At 37.6% G+C, this 27624-nt stretch overlaps 1 protein-coding gene across 1 annotated transcript in view; it reads left to right on the top strand.

The window, feature by feature from the left end:
• The window catches only part of LOC150098992 (uncharacterized), a 700419-nt gene that overhangs the window by 434966 nt on the left and 237829 nt on the right, over nt 1-27624 (top strand). Inside the window, exon 29 of the mRNA XM_090405788.1 lies at nt 20329-20490. Coding sequence (XP_090261914.1) covers nt 20329-20490 — 162 coding nt within the window. The remainder of the gene's footprint in view (nt 1-20328; nt 20491-27624) is intronic.

Here is a 27624-nt window from a genome sequence, read left to right on the forward strand (position 1 = left end):
TCATTTACCATTTCTCTGTACTCACCACTCATTTGCCATTAATTCTACTCACCTGCCAGAGAAATCCATGCATCACTCATTATTTTGATTATACATGGTTAAACTTCTTGAGTTATATAATGGCATGCATGATCCTTCTGCTGTCATCCTGCAAGCATCCTTCTTTGAATTGATGCAAAATTCCCTCACCAACTTACACATTTCTGTTGTATTATACTGCATATCATTTTTCTTTAAACACTCCTCATATCCAAACTAAAGTCCTACTGTCTTAATTCTGGATTCTTTTAAGAATATTCTTATCATCCTAAAAGCCAGTCGACCAAATTTACACATACCAATTCAGCTGTGGTGGTTGATAGATTTGGTATAATGGGAAAAAAAAAAACGTTTTTTTTTCATGTACCAACAGTGGCTTCCTTACATACCTTCAAGTGCCCCCTTCCCCCAAGCATATTGTCCCTTGTTACCTAAATTCTGTTTCCTTCACTTCCTTTAACATTTCTCTGTGGTTGCCAAAGTGGTCAATATCGACCCACCAGGGGTCGATATAACATTGTTAGGGGTCGATTCGGGCTCAGGAGTCGATTGGAGGTCGATAGAAAAATATAAGACATCATTGTACGGGTAATATTTAATTCGGTTAACTTGGATTACCTCCATCCTGAATGACAATGCAATTAAGAGTGAATCGTGGTTACAGTGACATGAACAGGACCTGTAAGATGGAGCAAAGGTCATGAAAATAGTTACGGAAGCCAATCAAGTAGGCCAAAATTATGTATTTACAATAAACCAATGTCCATGGTTCCTGGCCGGCCGGCACGCGGCAGGAGTGAGATTGCAACACGTGTGCGGTTGCTTATTTACTTATACTTACACATATTCGATCCCAGTTTCATTTTTGCACATCGACATACAAGTGAGCATTAATGTTCTAAAATTCATCAACATACATATTATAATTCAATCATTATTCATTCACGAACTAAACTTCTCTATGTTGAAGAGTTGAGCAGGGCTGGTAGTTTTGTACATCCTATAGAAATACGTGAGCAGGTATATTATTTAGATTTATTACTTTTGCTCAGTGACTTCAATTTTAATTATTTTGTTACAACCCCAGTAACCACAATGGCAGCTTCAGATTCTAAAAAGAAATGCAGACAATATTCGTTAGAATATTTGAAACTTGGGTTTATTGCTTCATTAAGAAATGAAACGAGGCCTGTGTCCCCTTTGTGAAAAAACTTTTAGTAACGATGCAATGAAACCAGCAAAAATGAAAGATCATCTTCAAAGACTCCATCCCGATAAGAAAGATAAAGATCTTGACTTTTTTTTAAAGAACTGAAAGAGAAATACACACATCGACCAACTATAAAATCATTTATGAAAGCACCTGCCGAAGCTGACAATAAACAAGGATTAACAGCCTCCTACAATATTTCTTTTAATATAGCAAAAAAAGGAAAACTATATACAATTGCAGAGGACATTGTTATACCTGCAATCAAAGATGTAATTGAAACCATAATGAAAAAAGATTCTGGCCCTGTTTTAAAATGCTTACCATTGAGTGCGAATACCATGAAAAGACGTATTGGTGAAATGGCTGAAGATGTAGAAAAAACTGTAGTATCAGAACTCAAAAATAGTAAGTTCTCCATCCAACTTGATGAATCTACATTTGATAGTTCTTCTATTCTTATGGCTTATGTAAGATATTATAGTAAAACCAAACATCAAATTATTGACGAATTTTTATTTGCAAAATATCTTGAAAGTGATGGAATGGGGTTGACAATTTTTCAGCAGTTGGAGGAATATTTAAATAAGTATGATATTCCATTTACTAATATAATAGCAGTAGCCACAGATGGTGCACCTGCAATGGTGGGCCGTTATCAAGGTTTCAGTGCCTTTCTGAAAGAAAAAGTTCAAAGTGTATACGTACTATTCACTGTGTGTTACACCGAAACCATTTGGTGGCAAAAACTCTCAGTGAAAGGGTGCTTAAGGGTCAAAGCTGTATAACTGAGAGGAGACCTCCATATAGCCTTTAAAGGAATGCGGAGAACCGACCAGAGCTTCTCACATAATGTCCAATCCTCACCTTCTCATGGTGCACCCTGTTGGGTATCTACCTGGATACTGAATGAATGAGGATGGGCTGGCTGGCAATTTGGGATTTAGCCGACCAAATTGTATTCTTATTGGTTAAATCAAAATAAAAAATGATGGTACAACGTGACAAAATTTCATGCTGGCTGGGGCATCGCCCGGTTAAACAAGGCCCCCGTTGTTTTCAACAGGGAACCAGGGCGAACAACGAAAAGTCAGTTACTGGAACAAATCTTAAAACACACCCCAACTCAACATCACCAGAGTTAAAGATCAGTACTATCAACATAAGAAGCCTGAATGGCAAGAAATGGAGCTAGCTGAGGAATTAGATAAGTACCAGATCGACATAATAGGGGTGACTGAAACAAAAAAGACAAAAACTGGTGAGATCTTTCTGAGCAATAAATACAAAATGTTATATTCAGGCAATGACAATAAAGGAAAAGAAGGAGTAGCCATAGTATTCAACACAAAATACGAGGCTAATCTTCTTGAATGGCAAGCAGTCTCAGGTAAAGTGATGTGGGCAAATATGAAAATGTGGAACTGGACAATGAGACTTATTTGTGCCTATGGTCCCACAGAAGGTTCTACTAAGGTAGAAGTGGAGGAATTTTTTGATGCTTTAGAAAAAGAAACTGACACAATGAAAAAGGAAAAGTTAGCAGAGTAGGAAATGATTGTCAGAGATACAAAAATATTTTGGGAAAATTTGGAGAAAAGAGCAAAGCTAATAATAATGATAAATAATTGTTGGATTTCTGCTCAGGACATGGACTGGTTATTACTAACACCATGTTCCAACATAAAAATTTGCTCAAATTCACATGGAGAGAAGAGGCAAGGAATAAGAAAAATCTCATTGACTATGTTATTGTGGATAGTGATGTTTTCTCCATGGTGCAGGACACCAGAGTGCACAGAGGATTTGAATTTGGAAGTGATCACTATTTTGTCTTGAGCAGGATAAAATTGAATTTCATATTGAAAAGAATAACATGTAAGAAAGTTTTAAAGTGAATAAAAGTTGAGCAGGTCTCAGATGTCAACTGTAGACTAAAATACACAAAGATTATTGAAGAAAAAATGAAAGAGTTTGAGAACAGGAACCAAACCTTGGAGATTCAGTGGAAAGCCTTGAAGAAAACCCTGATTGATTCAGCCAGAGAGGCATGTGGTGAGGTTCTGCAAGGATAGAGAAATCAGGACTCTATGGTGAGTTAAAGAGGCAGTGAAGGAAAAGAAGAAAGCATATCAAAAGTTCCTGGCTAATAAGTCAGGTTGTACTCTTAGAGAATACAGAGACAAATGTAAGAAAGCGAAACACTGTGTAAAACTAGCTAAACAAAAGTCATGGGAGGACTTTGGCAAGAACATAGAATATAAATATCAAGAAGGTGATAAGATATTCTGGAGGTTGTTAAAGAAGCTTAAGAATGGAAGAAAGAGTGCTGTAAAAGGATTTAGAGATGATAAAGGTGACATGAAAATAGGAGAAAAAGATATCCTTCAAGTATGGAGTAATCACTTCGAAAAATTGCTAAATGAAACAAGCAGTGATGGCACAGTGGTAAAAAACACTGACCAGGCATACAGTCACGAATATATATCATACTTGAAGTAGAAAAAGCCATCAAAGGCTTGAAATGCTGAAAGGTAGCAGGAGTAGATGATATTCGACCAGAAATGCTGAAGTATGGTGGTATAAAAGTCTTACAGTGGCTGCACTGCATAATTCAGAAAGCCTGGACAGAGGGACGAATTCCCGATGATTGGAGTAGAGCTCTAATAGTGCCCATATGTAAAAAGGGAAATAAAACTGAATTACAGAGGTATTTCCCTACTATGCAAGTATACTTGAGAAACGGTTGAGAAGAATTGTGGAAGAAAAGCTTGGTGAAGAACAAGCTGGATTCAGGCCAAATAGAGGCTGTCAGGATCAGATCTTCACTTTACAACAAATAGTCGAGAAAGCATGGGAATATAACAAAGATCTGTATTTAAGTTTTGTCGATCTGGAAAAGGCATATGACAAGGTGCCAAGAGAGAAGCTATTCAATGCGCTACAGTTATACGGTGTCAATGGGGCATTATATCAAGCAATATTTGTCTGTATTTGATTTGTAAGTCGGCAGTTAGAATTGAAGGATGTACAGGAAGATGGTTTAATGTTAAATCTGGGGTGAGACAAGGATGTACATTATCCCCTCTGTTATTCATTATCTATATGGATCACATTATGAAGGAAAGTGGTGTTAACCCTGATATCAGAATTGGAGATGTTAATGTCAGCTCTTTGCTTTATGCGGACGAAGTTATACTTCTGAATAAATCCACTACAAGTTTGAAGATTCCTTGACTAAATTGATAACTGTTGTAATAGATATGGTATGAAGGTCAGCATTAAAAAGACAAAGACAATGAAAATAGGTAGAATTGTTGAAAATGTCAACTGCGTTGTGAACGGGGTACCTGTCGAACAAGTAAAACATTTCAGCTACTTAGGCACGATTTTTACTGAAGATAGTAAATTAAATATGGAAATAGACAACAGAATCAACAAAGCTGGTATGGTAGGAAGTCAATTGAATAAATTCATATGGAATAAGAGAGAAATTAGTCGGAACTCTAAATTAGCTGTATACAAGACAGTGTTCAAACCAGTTTTAACTTATGGATCTGAGAGCTGGCTCAGAAGTAAAACATTTGACCAAAGACTAGAGACTGCGGACATGAGAGTCCTGAGAAAGATTAGAGGCATGAACAGATGGCATCAGTGGCAATATCATATTAAAAACGAGGATATTAGGAAAGAACTTGACATTGTCGGCATCCAGGAGTGCGTTAGCAGAGCTAATCTTAGGTGATATTGTCACTTAAACAGAATGGGCGAGGAAGATTAGCAAAATAAGTGTTCTCTGCCAGGTTGGCAGAAAACGACCCAGAGAAGACCAAGATATAGGTGGATCGATACAGTACAAAGTGCCTTAGACGATAGAAATATAACATCTGATAATGTTCGAGTCTTGCCAAGTAACAGACTGATTTGGAGAAAAATTGTAGAATAGAAATTAGTAATGATGTAAATTTTTCATGTAGTACTATCATATCCTGTACACTCCTTGAGAGTACGTCAGGAATTTGATGATGAACTCTCAGTGACGAACTGCATGATACTCTAAGAATGTGTATTAAATCTATTAATCAAATTAGAGCTCATCCTCTTAAATCGCGATTGTTTGTCAAACTGTGAAAAAAATGAAGTATTAAACCAATTACTCTTGGTTGTTGAAGTAAGATGATTGTCTAGAGGTGCAAGTCTATAAAGATTCGTTGAATTTTTCGACTCAACCCTAGAGTTGCTTACAGATGTTAATTTGTTTTTGAGTGATGAACTGAATTGAAATGAGAATCATATTTTCTTCTTGGTGGACTTATTTTCAAAATTTAATGACGTACAGACCCATCTACAAGGTAAAGATGTCATGATTATTCAAGCTCGGACGATTCTTTTAGGCTTCCAAGCTAAATTAGCCTTATTTAAATCATCATTGTTACGAAAAGATTTTCAGTACTTTTCGAATCTACGGCAATTGGAAGTAAAAGATGAAGACTTAGAAATATACACAAAACTTCTTCAAAATTTGAGCGATGATTTTAAATTTGCGCTTTTTGAAAACATGCACATTCCAGATTGGGTTATCACACCATTTTCTGCAGATATTGAAAATATCGAATGTAACTTACATGATGAACTTATTGAATTGTCAGTTGATCTTGAAGCTGAGACGCTTTGTAAAAATAAGACTTTAAGTTACTTTTGGACGAATATAAATATCCAAACTCCCCTTTTTGCTTCTATTTCCAAGCTCGTACATGGTTGAAGCTGGTTTCAGCCATGTTAATTCCATTTTAACAAAACAAAGAAATAAACTTGATATGGAATTCCGTGGCGATTTAAGGCTGAAACTTTGAACTAATTTTGAACCCAACATTGCTAATCATGTGAAGAGTCACGAAGCACACACTTCACATTGACAACGTTAATAAATTGCATATAAAGTTAATAAAAGTCTTATTTTCATATATATAAGGAAGATTGTATTATTGTTATTTTTTATCTAAATTAAATTTTATATTTTATATATTATTTAACCCTCCTATCAAATATGTAATGTTAAGAAGGATGTCAAAAACGTATCCCTTTGACATTAAGCCAATATAATAATATATACTATATTATACATACACTAAACACTGTAACTATAAAATAAACAATCTAAAAAACTCACATAAGCATCTTTTTTGCTTGTCCTATTATAATTACGTAATAGTAAAATAGAGGGAGTTAATAAAAAGTCAAGAAACTCTTGAAGGGGTCGACGGACAAAGAAGTTTGGCAACCCCTGCTTTAGCATATACACTGCTTGCAAAGAAGTCAACAGACACCATAGTGTGAAAAACAAATGCCATGTGCGCCCACCTTAATAAGATGTGGGACCTCCTTTTGCTGTGATGACTGCAGCAGTTCTATGGGACATACTTTCCACAAAATGATAACGATCAATGGGAATTTTGGACTATTATTCCTGTGGGTATGTAATAAGGTTCTGGACTGTTGTGGGATGGACATTCCTTGGTCTCACCTGAAGCTCCAGTTCATCCCACAGATGTTCAGTAGCATTGAGATCAGGGTTCTGTGGAGGCTAGTCAAGTGTGATGACATTCATCTCCACAAAACCATGCAGTTACAACAGCAGCAGCCTCATGACATGGTGCGCTGTCTTGCTGAAAGAGGCATGGTCAGTCCGTAGAAATGCCACTAAGGAAGGATTGCATTGTCCAGAATGTTCAGCTTTTCGGATTTCAATGTTTGTAACACCACAAATAGAGGTCCAAGGTCAAATCAGGACCATAACCATTACACCGCACCTCTGAATTTCATAATTGGGTTTACACACCAAGAGATGCTCATCAGGCATCTGCCACAACCACACCGTCCATCTGCTCGGAAGAGGGTGTAGCATGATTTGTCACTCCATAACACAGCTTTCCAAGCTTCCACACCCCACTCTCTTCCACTGTACACTCTTCCGAGCAGATGATGCTGGATGTTGGTTTGGGTAATGTGGGATTGCGTATTGCAGTCGTACCGTGGAAACCCATGTTGTGCACCTCAGTTCTGAATGTTTTTGTCCAGATTCATATTCCAGTTGATGCCCGAAACTCTGTCGGCTGACAAATAGTGGTTTTTACATATTACTCTTGATAGCAGTCGTCCACTGCAGGTAGCACTTGCAGTTTTACTGTGCTTCATTATCAGTATGATATCACTGATTATTGACCTGAAATAGGCCTACAACGCCTTTTTCACATTCTATCAGAACACCTCTTTCAAACTCCGTGAGTTTCCTTCTTGCAACCGTTTCACCTGGACACAGTTGCACTGACTTGGGAGCATCATATTCCTCAAATTTACACTGGCTATATAACACGTGACTAATTACATGGCACAATGCACCTTACCCATGGGGGGGGTATCCATTGACTTCTTTCCAAGTGGTGTATCTACAGCAAGTCAGAATTGCAAACAACCACAGTAGGAATGGAAATTAGTTTAATAACTAAATTAAAATCTTGCTGTTTTTTTTTTTTTTTGTATTGCATCATTTTGGTAGAATTAGAAGTAAGTTTTCTAAAGTAACTAGATATAACTGTGTACAAACATTGGCTGTCATATGAATTCTGATACCTATCTTGTTTAACTCTTCTTCTTCTTAGGCTAGTTCCATCACTGCTAGTGATGGAACTAGCCATTTATTCTTACATAATGTATCTGCCCATTCAGCTTTGAAACCCAAGAAACTGTACCCAGCTAGGAACTAGCCCTTTTTGTTCTTATTCTTTTCTAGGCTTTTCTTCCCTTATTCCAAATCTTTTTTTTATTATTCTTTATTCCAGATCACTGTCATTGGATGCAATGCTTTGCTGCTATGTTTGCCATGTAGTACAATCCATGGACATCTAGAAAGAGGGTATTCTGATAGTCTCTTACTACTTACTCCTTCCTCATGGGACTGGGATCAAGGCTTATGGTGGTGCCTGCATGGCATCTGAGGTTGAGTGTCGTATTCCACTCCAGATTGTAGTTATTGTTTGGAGGAGATTGGGCATCCATGTGTGGCTCTATACTGGGTAGGATCACTGATACTGAATCAACTTCCTCCTAAGAATGAATAATTTTTCATCCTCTTGTTTATCAAGGCCCTCAACAAGTCCAATCATGTCACAGGCTCACCACATTTAGAAGCTATAGAAACATCAACAACAAACCAAAATATGTAACAAAAAACATTGGAAGCTGCGTCACTGCTTTTCTTGACTCTACATTCAATAGGGGAACATCTTGTATGGAAAATGTTGTAATTCTTCATCCAGAAAATCTTGGAAGAGTTTACAGGATCTCCAAAATCTCTAGAGAAACGGTTCAGGACATGTTTTTATTGAAGAAGCAAACATAATACATCTGAAAAATTACTTCTTGCAACATCTGTTGGGTCCAATTATGGTTACCTTCACAAAATTTTAAAATTTTTATCGGTGTGCATAATATCAAGTGGGACTTTCTTGATGTTACCATTGATGAAATCTGCTCTGAACTGAATGACCAAGGAGTGATGGTCATAAAATGAATTCTCATAAATTCTCATATCTAGGGATGAATGAACACCTGGTTCTCACCAAGAACATCATCTTTAACCTTCAACATACCAAAACCACCAACATATGTTGAAACACATTTTCTCAGCTTCCCAGTAAGACTTTGTATTCCAAACCCTTTGCACCGTTTAAATGTCAGAAATGTAGTTATTCTCAAATCTGTCTGTCATGGATTTGCTGTCTGTCATGAGAATAAAGACTAAGTGTAAACATGAAAATTATTATTATATGGTATCTCCATGGAGATAATGATGAGATGGAGATAAAGCAAACCCTGAAACACATCCCAACTCAACATCACCAGAGTTCAAGATCGGTATTATCAACGTAAGAAGCCTGAATGGCAAAGAAGTGAAGCTAGCTGAGGAATTAGTTAAGTACCAGATTGGCATAATAGGGGTGACTGAAACAAAAAAGACAAAAACTAGTGAGATCTCTCTCTCTGAGCAGTAAATACAAAATATTATACTCAGGCAATAACAATAAAAAAAAAATGAAAGAGTTTGAGAACAGAAACTAAACTTGAAATTTCAGTGGCAAGCTCTGAAGAAAACAGGGAAAAGGAGGAGTAGCTATAGTATTGAACACTAAATACGAGGCTAATCTTCTTGAATGGCATGCAATATCAAGTAGAGTGATGTGGGCAAATATCAGAATGGAGAACTGAACAATGAGACTTATTTGTGCCTGTGATCCCACTGAAGATTCTATTAAGCAAGAAGTGGAGGAATTTTTTGAGGCTTTAGAGAAAGCAATTGACACAATGAAAAAGGAAACGTTGGTCCTTGTTGAGGATCTAAATAGCAGAGTAGGAAATGATTATCAGACATACAGAAATATTTTGGGAAAATTTAGAGAAAAGAGCAAAGCTAATAACAATGTTGCATGCTGGATTTCTGTCCAGAACATGGACTACTTATTCTTCTTCTTCTTCTTCTTCTGCAGCTTCTCCCACTTAAGTGGGGTCACTGTTTGTTATGAGTCTCCTCCACACCTTCCTGTCTTGGGCTGTCACCACATCCAAGTTCTTCATCTTCAAGTCCTCTTCTACCAGCTCCCTCCATCTCTTCTTTGGCCGCCCACGCTTCCGCCTTCCTTGCACATCCATCTGCATGACCCTTCTTCCCACATATTCGTCCTCCCTCCTCATCACATGACCAAACCATCTCAACCTTGCCTCCTGTATTTTCGCTCCTAAGTTCGTAACTTTCACTGTTCCCCTGACATAGTCATTTCTCAGATGATCCTTTCTGGTCACACCGCACATCCACCTAAGCATTCTCATCTCTGCTACTTCCATCCTGCTGATGTTATTTTTCCTCAGGGCCACAGTTTCTATAGCATATGTCATAGCTGGCCTCACTACTGTCCTATAAATTTTGCCTTTCAGATTGATCGGCACCCTCTTATCACATAACACTCCAGCCATCTCCCTCCAGTTCCTCCAACCTGCTTGTATCCTGCATCCCACTTCCTTCTCACCTCCTCCATCTTCTTCCACTGTCGAACCTAAGTATCTAAAGTCTCTCACCTTCCTGATGACATTTCCTTCCAGCTCCAGGTCTGTCTCCTGGCCACCGCCCACTGCGCAACACATATACTCTGTCTTACTTCTGCTCAGTCTCATACCTCTCTCTTCCAGTACTTTTCTCCATCTTTCCAGTTTAGTTTCCGCTTCTTCTCTTGTATCTACACACAGCAAGATGTCATCTGCATACAACATTGTCCAAGGTGCATCTTCTCTCACCTCCTCTGTTACCACCTCCATCACAATATTAAACAGAAACGGACTTAATGCTGACCCTTGATGCAAGCCAACTGTTACTTGAAAACTTTCTGTCTGTCCCAAACAGGTCCGAACACTTGTCTTCACATTTCTGTACATTTCCTGCACCAACCTGACATATTTCTCTGGCACCTTCTTCTCCCTCAGACACCTCCATACTTCTTGCCTTGGCACTCTATCGTATGCTTTCTCCAGATCAATAAATACCAGATGTAGCTCCCTTTGTTTCTCTCGATATTTTTCCATCATCTGTCGTAACCCAAAGATAGCATCTGTTGTTGATCTACCAGGCATGAAGCCAAATTGTTCCTTTGCAATCTCCACCTCCTCCCTCAATCTACCATCAAGAACCCTTTCTAGGATCTTCATTGTGTGGGACATCAACTTTATTCCTCTGTAATTTTTACAGTCTTGTGCATCCCCTTTACCCTTGTAGATGGGAACAAGAGTACTCTCCCTCCATTCCTCGGGTATATTTTCCTGTTGGCAAACTTTCATGAACAGGTCCAACAGCAGGTCAATTCCCTCTTCCCCCAGTGCCTTCCATGCCTCCACTGGAATTCTGTCGGGGCCCACCGCTTTTCCATTCCTCATCCTCTTCATGGCCTCCGTCACTTCCATTCTACTGATGTTCTGCACCATCCCCTCAGAAGGCTGCCCATCTCCTCTGTGAGTCCTTGCATTTTCCTCATTCAGAAGTCCCTCAAAGTATATTTTCCATCTGTTTCTTATGTCCACATCCCTCCATAATACTCTTCCTTCAGCATCTTTGATCTGCCTCACATGCAAGATGTCCTTAGCTGCTTTATTTCTACATTTCGCTAGTTGGTAAATTTTTCTCTGTCCTTCCTTTGTTTCTAATTGATCATACAGATCTCGATATGCCATGGCCTTCGCCTGTGCCACAATTCTCTTGGCTTCTTGCTTTCTCTCTTTGTACACCTCTCTGTCCTCTTCCACTCTTGACTCATCCCACTTCTGCTTTGCCTTCCTCTTAGCTGTCACTGCCACTTGTACATCATTATTCCACCACCAACCCTCCTTCTGCTCTCTAATCTTTCCAGATGTCTCACCAAGCACCTCGATTGCACAGCTCAGGATTACTTTTGAATTATGTTTCCACCAATCTTGTACACTTTCCAGTCCATCCGAAATCCTCTCTAACACTCTCTCCCTAAAACGATTCCTCACACTCTCTTCTTTTAAGCGAAACCACTTAATTGTCTTCATCCCATGGCAACCAGAAGTTCTTATCTTCGATCTTAATTTAAAGTCTGCGCACAGCAGTCGGTGTTGTTGTGCTACTTGATCTGTTGGAATTACCTTACAATTTGTCACAACCTTAAGATGTTTTCTTCTAGTCAAAATGTAGTCAATTTGTGAGCTGTTGTTACCACTTCTAAATGTTATCAAATGTTCTTCCCTCTTGAAGAAAAACGAGTTCACAATTGCCAGATCAAACGCTACTGCAAAGTCCACAACCCTCTCTCCTTCCTGGTTCATCATTCCCACTCCGTGGCTACCATGCACCCTTTCACAGTCTCTATTCTGTCTTCCTATGTGCCCGTTCAAGTCTCCTCCGACAATCACCATCTCATTTTCTTCCAATTCCCTCATTTCTTCATCTAACACGTTCCAGAACTCATCTTTTTCCTCTGCTGTACAACCAACTTGCGGGGCATATACACATAATACGACAACCCGCTCTTCTCCAAGACCCAATTTCATTCGCATGATCCTGTCGTTCCTTCTACCCACGTGCAGTACTTCACCCTTCATTCTGCCACACACCACAATTCCTACACCATTTCTTCCCTCGTTATTCGCTCCAGAGTAGAACAATTTATATCCATCTCCCAGTTCCTTTGCCTTTCCCCCTTTCCACCTTGTCTCCTGCACACATAAAATGTCCAACTTCCTCTTCCTCATCATGTCTGCCACCTCTCTTCCCCTTCCAGTCATGCTTCCAACATTCAGTGTTCCCACTCGCAACATCCTCTCCACCTGCTGGGCTCGCTTCTTTAACCGCATCCGCCCTTGATGCGGTAGCCCTCGTCCACTTCTCACAGCTGTAGGGCGATGTGGCTGCGCGTCGCTTAAGGGGTACGCCCTAGCCCTTATATCATTTTCTCTTAGACTCATAATCATAGTTTGAGTTGGCACTGAAGTTTTACGACCGGATGCCCTTCCTGACATCAACCCTCGCATTTATCCGGGCTTGGGACCGGCACCTATTGAGGCTAGCTTGCCTCCTTCGGTGGCTGCATAAGACGAAATGACTTAGCAAGATAGGAAAGACTCACCCCTAGCCCTTGAATACTCTAATAGCATCAGGGGGAAGGAGCAAGGAGAGGAGAAAGAAGCAAAGAAAGAAGAGGAGGGACCAGTCTACAGACTAATATAACAGATATATATTACATGAAGTAAGGCATGGTCCAGCATCAGGTACCTCGGGTTTGCCATGCCCGTACTCACTAAAGTGAGCCCTTGAGGATAACATGGACTACTTATTACTATCATCATATTCCAATGTAAAAATATAAAGACTAAACAAACACAAGTAATAACCATAGTAATAAGTTTTAATAAGTAAATATTTCATCCTAAGTATCTTAGGACATTGTCAGTACAGTTAATTCAAACAATACTAGGAATAACATACAGTTAGGGTGCATGATTACAATGGAATCCCAATATGCATGCAGTAGCATGTTATAGAAATATAAAAAATTATTTTAAACAATTTTGTTATTCCTAAAGTATGGGAAATTGTCATACAAAATTGTGTAAAGTAATTTTTTATATTTGTTATCTTAATTTTTTATATATGTTATCATATTTCAATGTAATTTTTTCCCCTCCTCCAGTTATATTTTAATTTAATTCTATAACATGCTACTGCACACATATTGGGATTCCATTGTAATCATGCACTCTGTGTGTTATTCCAAGTATTGTTTGAATTAACTCTGCTGACGATGTCCTAAGATACTTAGGATGAAATATTTATTTATTAAAACTTATTACGTGTGTTTGTTTAGTCATGAATTCTCCACAGGTTTCATTGTATAATAAAAATATAAAGAAGGATAATAACCTCCAAGTAATCCTTTGAACCATTTTACCAACTTTTGCTATATGCCCTCTGAATTTCAATTCCTTGCCCACCATTATTCCTAAGTCTGTAGCCTCATCAATTTCCTGCAATCTAGTACCATCAATATAATACATTTTGTACAACCTTTTCAATCCAAAGTGTCTTACATTTTTCAACATTAAATTGACAATCATTATCCTTTGCCCATGATGCCATCCTATAAGATATCTACATCACCTTTATCAGCTATTTCTCTTCCCAATTTTGCATCATCAGCAACTGAATATCCCTCTTAAATCATTCCTTTATATCATTGATATACAAATTAAAGAGTAGTGGCCCTAGTATAGAACCCCTAGGTAACCCCTTAGACACCCTCATTCTCCTAGATTCCACTCCACCATATACTACTCTGGTGTCTGTTTGTCAGCCATCCCCCCAATCCATGCTACTTGCTTCATATCCATTCCCATTTGCTCCAAATTTTTAATAGTTTTTCCATGTGGTATTCTATAAAATGCCTTTGCAAAGTCCAGCAGTATCATGGTGTAGCTCTTTCCTTGATCCAATTCTGTTGTCACTTTATTATAAAATGTGAATAAAGATTAATTGGTCTGTAGTTTGCTATCTCTATATTGGAACCATCTTTATGCAGTGGAAATATTGAAAAATGCTCTCACTAACTGTGACTGAGCCTATCCATCATACTCCCATGCATGCCAAAGGTGGAAGGATGAAGAGGATATCCAAGAAATAAAAATTGAGCAGTGCATCACTTATTATAAGGAGGAAGAAGCAGTATACAACAGAAGTAGCATCAACATCTATTAAACCCTTATATGTGGAGAAGACTAAAGAAATTGTCAGTAGTGAGGTTGACACATCGATCCTGCCTGCTTACAGTTGCAGTGTGAATGATATGATTTGTTGGCTGTCTCCTTAGAGCAAATCAAATAAAAAAAACAATATGAACTCATTCCCCAGGACATGTAGAAGATTTGAAAGGCTTCGGTTTTCTTAGGTAAGATATTATAATGGAGGATGTTATGAATCCAGCCATATTTTATAACTAAATGTAGAAAGAAGCTATATTAAGTTTCAAAAGAAACAACAGTAAGTTTTGAAAAATTACGCGAGAGAGCTCATGAACATATAACCTTCGGCATCAGATTTATCTTGATATGCACTTCTTTTTGAGTAGTGCATATCAAGATAAATCAAGAGAAACAAGCTCTGCCTCAGAGTCTGAATGTTCACCTTTTATTAGTGCTTAAATTAGGCTTCACTGGCCTGACAGCTGTTTCAAAACTGTTTTTTCTCATCAGAGACTAGGAAGAAACCCAAAGAGCAAAAATCCTCTCAATATCATTACAATACATCAGAAAGTTAAATTCAGTATAAGTGAGCCTGCCTCTTTGGTAAGTGCATAGCCAGATCACTAAAGCATAGAGCCAGAAAGCTTTGATTTGTCCTATCACTTTTTATTATGCATAGGATATGTAACTAACTTTTATTAACAGTTAATATGCTATCCAGTGTTTGCATCTCTAGGGAGTTAATATGTAATGGCTTAGAATGCTCATGTATTAACAGAGTATTATATATTGTAATAAGTTATCAAAGCATAGAAAATAATCTAATTAGCCTTATGATCAGTGTGTTTCAGCATGCCAATAAGGGAGACTACAGTATTAATAAACTGTGTTACTCATGAAATCATCTGTGTAACTGATGAAAAAATTTCATCCTTTCTAAAAAGACTTAGCAGAACAACTGAGCTATATCCATTCAATTTTAATCTGAATACTGAATGCAATCTGATATCAGTCTGAATAGATTAATCTGAATCTAAATTAATGATGGTAGAGAGGTGACAGAAGCAAAGCAAGCATTTAATTCTCAGCCCTAACAGATGTTAGGGGGTATGGAGAGAGGGAAAGAATAGTTGTATTGCATAACTGAAGTTCAAAGCAAATTATATACAGATAGTCATTATCTCAGGAGTGATGGTTAAGGAATTAAGAAAGTTGTAAAAGACAGAATTCAGGACTTGGTGAACAGGAATATGATACTTTATAGGGACAACCTGGTTTTGTGAAAGGTAGGTTTTTACTGAAATAGAGAGCCAAAAGGCTTCACTTTGGCAATGCAAAATTATTCAGATTAAGTGGATATTGAATCCAACATTATTTCAAAGTCGAATAGAGAAACTACAAGAGTTTCGGAGAAATTGCAAGAATTTCAGAGAAACTGCAAAAGTTTCATGCTGAATATAGATTGAAATTATAAAAGTTTCGGCAGATCCAAGCATAAGCAAACCTTTCATGACAGGGGCAACTCGCAGTAAAGGTGGGGTAAGATCTGATCACTATCCTTAGTATTTTCCCATAATATAAAACACATATCTCCTAGGATAGGTATGATGTTATACATTATGGGGGGGGGTCACTACCCAGACCGGTTTCAACCTTTGTTGAGGTCTCATCAATGAGTAGGCAGACCCAAATTGTAAATACTCGGGTTGTAGTGATGCAGAGGTTATACTTTACCATACGAATTGCCAAGAGGTGTCACATCACAAAAGGCACCAAGAATTACCGAAATAGAGAGCCAGCTTAATTTGAATAATTTTGCATCACCAAAGTGAAGCCTTTTGGCTCTCTATTTCAGTAATTCTTGGTACCTTTTGTTATGTGACACCTCTTGGCAATTCGTATGGTAAAGTATAACCTCTGCATCACTACAACCTGAGTATTTACAATTTGGGTCTGCCTAATCACTGATGAGACCTCAACAAAGGTCAAAACCGGTCTTGGTAGTGACCCCCCCCCCCCCATAATGTATAACATCATACATCTCCTAGGAGATGTGTTTTATATTTTGGGAAAATACTAAGGATATTGATTATGAGTTGCCCCTGTCATGAAAGGTAGGGTTTTTTTTTTTTTTTTTAAATTAACACTTAAATTTTAAGTGTTACCTTTTGCACACTTTTTCTAATAGTGGCAGTTGTGTTGGATAAAGGAAATGACTACGTGATGATAGCGTAGGGCTGGACTATACAGAAGCATTTAACAGGATGCTTCATGCAACTTTGATACCTAAAATGGAGCAAGTAGAAATGAATATGAAGCTAGTGATGTGGATAAGAGTGTGGCTGAATGATAGGCATCAAAGAGTAGCAGTAGCGGAACTGAATCTCAAAGAAGGCAGGTAACTAGTGATGTACCACAGAGTATTGTGGTTTATTGAATTCATGATTTGTTCTCCACAAGCTGACTGACGACCAAAAAATGTATCGAATTGAACACTGCAAGGACCTCATTAAAACCGCTCTTATGAACTCAAACTTCCTTGAAACAATCGTTACTGTTGACGAAAGTGGTGTTTTGAGTATGAGCCTGAAACAAAGCACCAGAGTGCTGCGTGGAGACCACCAGAAGAGGACATCCAAAAAAAAGTCGCTTGGAGAAGTCAAAAGTAAAGACAATGCTGATTTGTTTCTATGATTCCAAGGGCATTATCCACAAAGAATTCACTCCGCCTGGCCATACGGTCAGTGGTGAGTTTTATCTCGAAGTTTTGACGTGATTGATAGCAAGAATTCATTGTATACGGCATGGATATCATGATCACTTTTAGCTGGTCACTTTTGCACGATAATGCACGATCTCATCGTTCGAACATTGTGAGACAGTTTTTGAGCAAAAACCAAGTTTGTGTGTTGTATCACTCGCCGTATTCACCTGATTTAACGCCCTGTGACTTCTTTCTCTTTCCGCGACTTCATTTGCCGACGAAAGGAAAGCGATACAATACTATTGAAAACGTTCAAGCAGCAGTAACTACAACCCTCAACAGTATCCCAAAAACCGATATAAAAAACTCTAACGAATTAATTGACCATGCTAAATGCTGTATCGAAGCTGAGGGAGGGTATATTGATGAAATAAATTATTTGAATAATTATAATTGGCCCGTGTTTTATTTTCTATCAAAAGATCAGTTTCTTTTTGGACAGAGGGTTTAATAAGGCCATATCTGGACTACTGCACACAGATCTGGTTGCCTAGATTCTTTGGTGGAAATGATTCAGAGGTAAGTGACAAGATTGTAGATGGCAGGTCTATGAGATGCTTCCTTGTAGTTCTGTGGGTACAAAGGTTAGATGATAGATGGAAAAGAGGGGTATATGATAGAAACATGTAAGTTATTAAAGAGGTTTTATAAAATTGACACCCAAGATTTTTGTGTAAGAACGTGGTTAGCAAGGATGTGATGACTAGATTTTTTGCTCAGATAGTGGTGAATGGGTTGTCAGAGGTATTTGTGAATGTTTCATTGGCAAATGAGTTCAAGGAGAAGAGCATTAAGTATTGTGTGAATAATTATTAGTATGCCTTCCACGAGAGTCTATGACTCTATGGAGTTGCTGCCCAACAAAATAATAATAATAATACCACATTTACAACTGCCTTCACACACATATACAGTACATACATTTATTTCAGTAAAATTATGGAGACTACAACCATGTTAGGAATAATTACTTTAATTTTTCGACATTTTGACCTTATTAAGGTCATCATCTGGAGTATACACATATATACTCCAGATGATGACCTTAATATTGTAGAGTTTGTATTCATGGAAAAAATTCAATGATTTCTCCTTACAAAACAGACAGACAAGAAAGCACATTCACACTGTGTTCTCTGGCCATCATCTTGAGTATACACATATATTCTCCAGATGATGACCTTAATATGAAGGTTGAAATGTCGGGAAACTAAAGTAATTATTCCTAACACGGTTGTAGTCTCCATAATTTTACTGAAATGAATGCCTGATGACTGTATAACACTGAAAGACAAGATGCAGTACATACAGTTTCAGGAACTTCAGCATAGCCAATGATCATAACCCACCCATCCTGGAGTTTATTGCAATCAGTGTTCCTGCAACCTTCTTCTTTTTTTTTTCTTTTTTTTTTTTCTTATTACAGCCTGATGGACCATATATTATGTCTGTCAGGTTACCAGAACATAGAAAAAATCCCATTAAATTCATGAAATTTAACAAATCTGGAAGGAATATCTGAACATGCCTTCTAGAATAACCAGCATCAACTTAGTACATATACCATTTCCTAAATAAAATATTGGTTTGAAAAGAAAATTCAAGAAGCATCTTTATAATACAGTCAGTGATATTCCATGTTGGTTCAAAACACAAGGATTCAAATCCTAGTAAAAGGAACATTTATAAGGTCTTTTCATTTGAAACTGAGGTCGGCTGGTTGTGCGGAAGCATTAGAGTTCGTATTCATGGAAAAATTCAATAATTTCTCCCTACAAAACAGACAAGAGAGCACATCCACACTATGTTCTGTGACCACAGAACATCCACACTATATTCTGTGGTCAGTTGGATAGACCGAACTGTTGAAATAGAAGTAATTCCCCTGCTGTCATCATAATCAAAAAATTAAGTATGTAAAAAAATTAGCATATTGCAAGTGTTGCAAAGACTACACATCAATATTGATGCTATGATAGGAAGTACACTGACTTATAGGGATAAGGAGTGGTTGTGCTACTGTATAAAGTACTGGTTAGACTGCACTTGGACTACTGTGCTCAGATTTGGTCACCTAGTTTTCATTGTGATGTGGGAAGCATTGGAGAAAGTCCTTAGATGAGTGACTAAGACTGTCAGGGCTCTGGAATGTTGGCTATAGAGTTTAAAGAATTAGAGTTTTGTGGATAGGAGAAAAATAGGTATGATAAAGACATTTAAGTTAGTGAGGGAATTAATAGAAGGTTAGAGAGGAAAAACAAGAGGCCATTCCTGGAAGTTGTGTAAAAGTGTGATGAAGATGAGTGTGAGGAGTAGATTTTTTCCATGGAGAATTGTGTATGGTGTGATGATGATGATGATTTAAAAAAAAAAAACAGTTACTATTAACAGATTATTAGGCTTACATAAAGCATGATGGTATGGGATTGGAAGAAAATTCAAAATTGTAGCTGAAGCTTTAAGAAATTGGACAGATTCTAATGGAAATGACTTGCTACATGCAGATATCAAGAATCTGCTGAGCACTCCTCCAATCATCTTAACATACCAAACAGGATTTCTCCAGCTCCTAATCACCATTTGAGACATCAACTACTGCTAATCATCCTTAATAGATCCAAATGCTTCAGATCTCGTACAGTTTTTGATCCTAATTGGTAAAGATTGTGATACGTCTTATATATTAAAGCATATGATGTCAGTGTCCATTGCTTTATGGAGAGTATGTTCGAATTTTCATCAATTGTATTATTATTATTTTTTTAAATAATATTTCATATTGCAGAATGATATATAAAAACACGATTACTTTATCACATTTAATAAATAAAGTAAAAAAAAATACTATTTCTTATCCATTTCTCTAAGTATATTAACTTTTAATGAGTAGATCAAATTTGTAAATGTAGCACTTTGATATTGTGCATTTTGATAAATAATCTTTATATGGATTTCTTGCAAACTTTTTTCCAAATAAACATTGAAATGATATTGCTCATGTAATATCTCATTATTTTAGGGTTTACCAGGTAGAAGAGGCGATCATGGGCCAGTTGGACCAAAAGGTGACCGTGGTGACAGTGGACCTCAAGGACCTATTGGAAACCAAGGACGACCTGGTGAACCAGGTCCATTTGGATTAATAGGACTTCCTGGTGTTCCTGGAGAACCTGGTGAAAAGGTGATAGATTTAACAATGTTTTTTACAATGTTATTTACCATTCTTGAAATTAGGAGCATATGATGTGATAGATCTTCTGGACTTTAACTGCCACTCTAGAATTAATTATTTTTTTAGAATTAATTGTTATTTCCTTTTTTGTTCTCTCTCTCTCTCTCACACACACACACGCACAAGTATTGAGACTTAACTGACTGGATCAAAAATATTGTGCTAGTTCTTTTATCCCTTAACACACGTACTGGTACTCACTAATCCAAGTTTGATCCTAAATATAATGTAGATCTTTATCTCACATCAAGATTTACAATATATTTAGCACTTTCAGTTTGTTTATCTATGTGTAGTCATATGTTCCTTTCACAACATTGGGTATAGTATTATTCGTTATCATAATATATTGTGATAAAATGATCACTAGATAATCTGATTGGTGCTTAATAACAGCAAAGGTAATTACAATAAATATTATACCATGCAGCTTACATCAGTACTTCATTTTTTAATGCATAACAACTTTGAATGCATAATAACTAAAAGCGAGTGGAATAAAATAATCATTCAAATTAAAAATTACAACAATGAAATGCATGTTTTGGTGCAGGAGGAGAGTTCACTCATGTTGGAGGTTTAATGAAATATTTACAGCACTAGGAAATAATTGAAAACTAATTTTAATTATTATTATTATTATTACATGACACCTCCAGGGAGTCCAAAGACTCATCGAGGGAGGGCTCCTACTCTACAACTTCCTGTCTCCACCACTCAATCCACCAACTACACCGAACTGCAACTACACCAACACCATCTACCGCCCACCACTATCCCTAGTATTTTCACAGACATCCATGCCAATGTGGGATTCAAACCCACAGCCTTTTGGCTGGAGAGCAGATATGCTAACCACTCGGCCAACCAGGCAGGCAATAATGCTTCCAATATTTCTTCTCAGTCATTGGGACATCTTCAGGGATTACAAATAACCCTTGTAATACACACACTCAAATACAACAAATACTTAGTGAAACATGTGGGTGACTTTAAAGTCCTATCTAGGTGGTGCACCCTCTATGGGAATTTGTAGATGGTCTAGGTTGTAAAGTGGGACCTCTGATAATTAATGTTTCCCCAATTTTGGCAAGTTTTATGCAGCTGTATTTATTTAAATTCAGTTGATTTCTGAGTGCTGCCACAGATTTGATAAACAGTCTTTCTTTTTTGAATTCACTATAGTAAATTCAAAAAAGAAAGACTGGTGGGAATTATCAGAGGTCCTACTTTACATCCTACAAACCCCCATAGAGAGCATACCACCTAGATAGGACTTTAGAGTCACTCACTTGTTTCACTTAGTATAGTGTTGTATTTGAATGTGTGTGTGTGTGTGTGTGTGTGTGTGTGTGTGTGTTACAAGAGTTTATAATCCCTGAAGATGTCTCAGTGACTGAGACAAAAAATTGGAAGCATTAAAAGTAGTTTTTAATCCTTTCCTTGTGCTGTAAATATTTCATTAAACCTCCAACATGATGTCCTCCTAGCACTTAAGCCAAAACACACGGTATCTCCACCTTGACGTGGTAAGAAGGCTTATATGCAATCTTCTCTGGTCCCTTTCCACCATATCCTCGTCACCATGAAAACCAGGTGACCAAATCTGAAATAATCCATATGAGCTCTGATCAAGGTCTTATACAATCATATCGTAACCTCTCTATTTCTGCATATCAGGGTTCTCACATCGTTACCATTATCTGATGTGACGTCTTCAAACGCGTGCATTTTGGCCACAGAATTTCAGGTCCTTGTCTGTCCACCATCACTCCTAGATCTCTCATCTCCTCTACTTCCGATAAAATTTCCCCGCCAAGTGTACACTTTGCATCTCATTGTTACTTACCAAATCTCAAAACCTTACACTTTGCAACATTGAACTGATAGTTCCACTTACCTGCCCATTCATGCAATCTATTCAAGTGCTCTTGTGAGGCCATAACATCAGCTTGACTCTGCATTGCTCTCCCCCAGTTTTGCATCATCTGCCAATAACTGCATATTACTAGTAAAATCCATCCCAATATCATTAACATACAAATTGAACAACAGTGGTCTCAAAACTGACTCCTGCAGTACACCTCTAGTGACCTTCCTCTTTCAGGATACTGCACCCCCATATACATCTCTCTCTGATACCTATCTGACAGCCAGTCACTGATCCAACTTAGAAGTTTCTTATCGGATCCCATCTGTTTCACAATTTATTTAATAGTTTGTTGAGTGGCAGTCTGTCAAAAGCTTTTGCAATCCAAGTACACCACTGTATATGCACTTCCCTGTCCAAAGTATTTTTCACCTTGTTATAGTACATAAGTTAGTGAAACATGATCTCCCCTTAACAAACCCATGCTGATAACCATAAAGAATACAGCTGTTATCAAACCATTTCTGTATCCTACTTCTCACCAATCACTCCAGTACCTTCACCACAATTCCAGATATACAGACCGGCTTGTAATGTGAAGCTACAGCATTATCACCACCTTTTTTGCAGTGGAACGATTTTACCCTCCTTTGGAACCTGTGCTGTTGTAAGACTTTTATTAAACATTCCCTTAAGATGCGTGGTGATATTTCATCCAACCCTATTGCGTTATTGGCATCAGTATTATTTACAGGGTGTTCGGGATAAATTTGACATATTTATAATTAATTATATTTTTCCGTAAGTTACATGTATTAACACACACTTCTCTTCATTTAAAAGTTTGGACCCTTCTTCATTCATATACAAGATGTCAGAAAGGATGGATAGCTGGAACCCACCTGAATCATGGAAGAGAATAACTTGTATCATGATGATTCGTGCCCGCCATCAAAATAAGGATATTACGACTGCTGCCCAATGCTCCCTGAATACAGTAAAAACAATCAGGCATGAACTAGAGACTTGCAATGGTGACTACGAGGATGTAGCAAGAAGAAAGATCCCTAGCAGACGATCTGATTGCGTTCGTACAGCAGAATTCCTCGCAAATCTGCAGGAACAGGTGTTGAAGAATCCTGGCATTGGAATTCGGGCTTTGTTCGTGGAGTTGCTAACTGTAGTCAAGCCCTGGATAACAAGGGTAGCCAATGGTAGGCCGTATGTATGGCAGCAGGATTCGGCCCCTTGCCACACCTCTGGGAAAAGTCAAAAATGGTTGTCTGAAAATTTCTACGACTTCACCAGTCCAAATGTTTGGCCTCCAAACTCCCCAGACCTTAACCCCATGGATTATTTTGTATGGGGCGCAGTTGAAAAAGACACCAATCGCACTTCCAGTAATACAAAAGCCCTGTTAATGGATAAAATTAAAACAGTTTTTGCGGCCCTTCCCAGGGAGACTGTAGCATCAGCTTGTTCGAGGTTCCGAAGCAGAATTGAAGCTGTGATCGATGCTAATGGTGGTTATTTTGAGTAAATCTTGTTGATAGTATTGTAATTAACTCTGCCTGTAATGTTTTTTTGTCAATTCATTAAATTTAATAGATACAAAGAAGATTTTCTTTTTCCTTACGAAACTGTCAAATTTATCCCGAACACCCTGTAAGTTTTAAAAGAGGTATACCATGGGTAGACATATCGATACAAAATTAATAACGGGAAAAAACTCACATACAAAGATTATTTAATAGTATAATTTTCGGCTGTGTGTCACAATCATCTTCAGTACATTTTAAGTTCAAATTAAACAATAACTGACAATTCCAAAAAGCACCACCTTTTTAGTTATCTTACACCAGCTACTTAGGTGACGCTTTTTGGAATTGTCAGTTATTGTTTAATTTGAGCTTAAAATGTACTGAAGATGCCTGTGACACACAGGCGAAAATTATACTATTAAATAATCTTTATATGTGAGTTTTCCGTTATTAATTTTGTATCGATCAGTATTATTATTTATTTCCTCAAATACCTCTTGCTCACTCACAATTAAGCCATCCTCTCCTATGTCCTCTAAAGTTAAGTTCCTCATGATTCCACCCTGATCAGGATGAAACATGCTTATAAATTGATCACTGGATATTCCTCAACAATGTCTTCTGCAGCAGTTACCATTTTACCACTTTCATCCATTAACTTCATCTTACCATGATCATTCTTCCTTTAACTTGCCACATATCTAAAAAAAACTCTCTTGGGTTTTTCTTTGCCTGATTTGCCAATTTCTGCTAATACTCTACTTTTGTTTCCTTACTAAATGAGTCACTCTTCTGGCTTGTTCTTTATACTCCTTATGTGACTGATTATTACTATTATTCATCTTGTACTTCCTCAAAAGTACTTCCTGTTTCCAGATTTCATGCTTAAGCTCCACATTCATCCATTTTACACCTACCTTATTCAGCTATTTGGCCTTCAAAATACATTCACACATTGATGCTGTTATGCATTTCTTTGTCAGTTCCCATGCAGCATTTATTTCTTTACATCTCAACTCCTCGTTCCATGCTATAGCTCCATTCTGTCTTCTAAGCTTGTCATAATCCCCAGCCTTATAATTCCACATATATCCTTTCCTCACAAAAGTCTGCAGATGACTAGCCACAACACAGGTGATTACTTCATGATCACTTTCACCAACTGGAGGAAAATGCGAAACCCCTTTCACAATCACATCCTCTGATGAAATGATCAGATTTAGAAATCTCCATCCTTAAGTGCCCTCCTTCATGTGCTACCTGAGATAGTTATCTCTTGAGAACTCGAGAAATTCATTTTCCTTCTTCCCAAATGCTATCTCTTCATTTCAATCTATACCGCCATAATTAAAATTATCCATAATAATTACCCTTTCTTTATTCACTAATCCAAGTTGTTTATACATTTCTTCATTACCACCGTCCACATTCCCAGGCCTATAACAACATCCAACTAAATATGTTTTTCTCTCAACCTCCACGTTACACAAACTGCTTCATAACCGTTGTCATTATTTCCCCCTTTCATGTCTACCTTATGTGAAAGGGGGAAATAATGACAACGGTTATGAAGCAGTTTGTGTAACGTGGAGGTTTAGAGAAAAACATATTTAGTTGGATGTTGTTATAGGCCTGGGAATGTGGACGGTGGTAATGAAGAAATGTATAAACAACTTGGATTAGTGAATAAAGAAAGGGTAATTATTTGGACTGATGATGATTGCTCATCATCAGCAATCCTGCTCCCTTCTTGCCTTTTCTATCCTCGTGAAAAATACTGTATCCTTTCATGTCTATTTCCATTATGATATCATCTTCATTCAACCATGTTTCACTTATTCCAATGGTTTTGTGGCGAATAAACTCAATCACTGAAACCATTTCTTCCCCCTTATTTCTGATACTTTTGGCATTTGTAAACAATCACAGCAGTTCATTTTTTGATCAGATTATTAAAATATGGAAAAAACAATAAAACAAGGCATCCAGTTAACCAGAAGAACTGTTATCAATACAATGCTGTATGCAGTTGATCAGATTATATTACAAGACAATGAATATGACCTTCAAAAATCAGTTTATAAATTAAACAAAATAAGCCAACAATACAATTTAAAAATTTCACAAAAGAAAACAAAAGTCATGGCATGTAGAGGTTGGGATCATGTTAGATCAAAAATAGTTATAGAAAATAAAATAATAGAACAGATGACACAGTTTAACATGTTAGCTGGAAAAGAGATCAATACAGCTTGGGGGATTTTCAAAAACTATTTAGTAGATGCAATGTCTAAATGTATACCACGGGTGAGAAGGTTAAATAAGGTAGGTGTGAGATGGATGAATAAAGAGATTAAGCATGCAATACAGAAAAAAAGGGCATTATGGAGACAGCATAAGAGAAGTGGAAGTAACCAATTTCATGAGGTTTACAAGGACCAGGCAAGGAGGGTGACTTGGTTGGTGAGAGTAGCTAAAGAGAGGTATGAACAGCAGTTAGCTAATGAAGCCAAAAAGAATCCTAGGGAGTTCTTTCGATATGTAGCCAGCAAAAGAAAGAATGATTATGGAAGGATGACATTGATTGGAGGAAATGGTATAAAGACAGCTGTTGCAGAATGTGTGGTGGAGATACTTAATGAGCAGTTCATAAAGATCTTTCAATCTTGTGAATGTGACTTCACAAGATTGAAAGATTAAGAGCAGATTAAGAGAGATTAAGAGCAGCTGATGATGGGGAGGAGAGACTGACTGTAAGTGAGCAGGAGGTGTTTGGGGAGTTGAGTAAACTAGATGTAAATAAGGCTGTGGGACTTGATAATATATCACCGCGTATTCTAAAGAAGTGTGCCAGAGAGTTGACACCTGCCTTGACATATTTTTTTAATACGAGTCTTGCACTTGGTCAAGTTGCTAAAGAGTGGAAGGAGGGCAAGATTGTGCCACTTCATAAAGGAGATGATCGAACTCAAGCATCAAACTATAGGCCTATCTGTGTGTCAGGTGTTGTGGTTAAGTTGTTGGAGAGGCTTGTGAGAACTAGGATCCAGAGTTGGGTTGACAACAATGGTATTATCTTTGATGGACAGCATGGATTTGCTAAAGGGAGGTCATGTTTTAGTAATCTACTTACTTATTACAATAAAGTGACTGCTTCCTTGGACAGAGGAGAAGGATACACAGTAATATACTTGGATTTCGCAAAAGCTTTTGATAGAGTACCTCATGATAAGTTGACAGTCAAACTAGAGCAGATGGGTTGGATATTAGATTAGTGCTTTGGATTGGAGACTGGCTGTCTGATAGGTATCAACAAGTTGTGTATGGGGGTGCAATATCCAGGAAGAGGAAGGTCACTAGTGGAGTGCCTCAGGGGTCTGTTTTAGGGCCATTACTATTTAACTTGTATATTAATGATATTGGTGAAGATTTGGATGGAGATATTCAGTTGTTTGCAGATGATGCAAAGTTGGGACGAACCATAAAGAGTAGTGAAGATGTTGTGGCCTTGCAAGAAGACTTGAATAAATTGAGTGATTGGGCAAGCAAATGGGGATGTGAGTTCAGTGTTGCAAAATGTAAGGTTTTAAAATTTGGAAAACAAAGATGGGATGCAGAATTTATGCTCGGTGAGAATATATTGTTGGAAGTAGAGGAAATAAGAGATCTGGG

The sequence above is a fragment of the Typopeltis vanoorti genome, chromosome 15, assembly GCF_054136105.1.
Source record: "Typopeltis vanoorti isolate ZY-2024b chromosome 15, IOZ_Tvanoo_1.0, whole genome shotgun sequence".
In the NCBI taxonomy this organism is placed as follows: domain Eukaryota; kingdom Metazoa; phylum Arthropoda; class Arachnida; order Uropygi; family Thelyphonidae; genus Typopeltis; species Typopeltis vanoorti.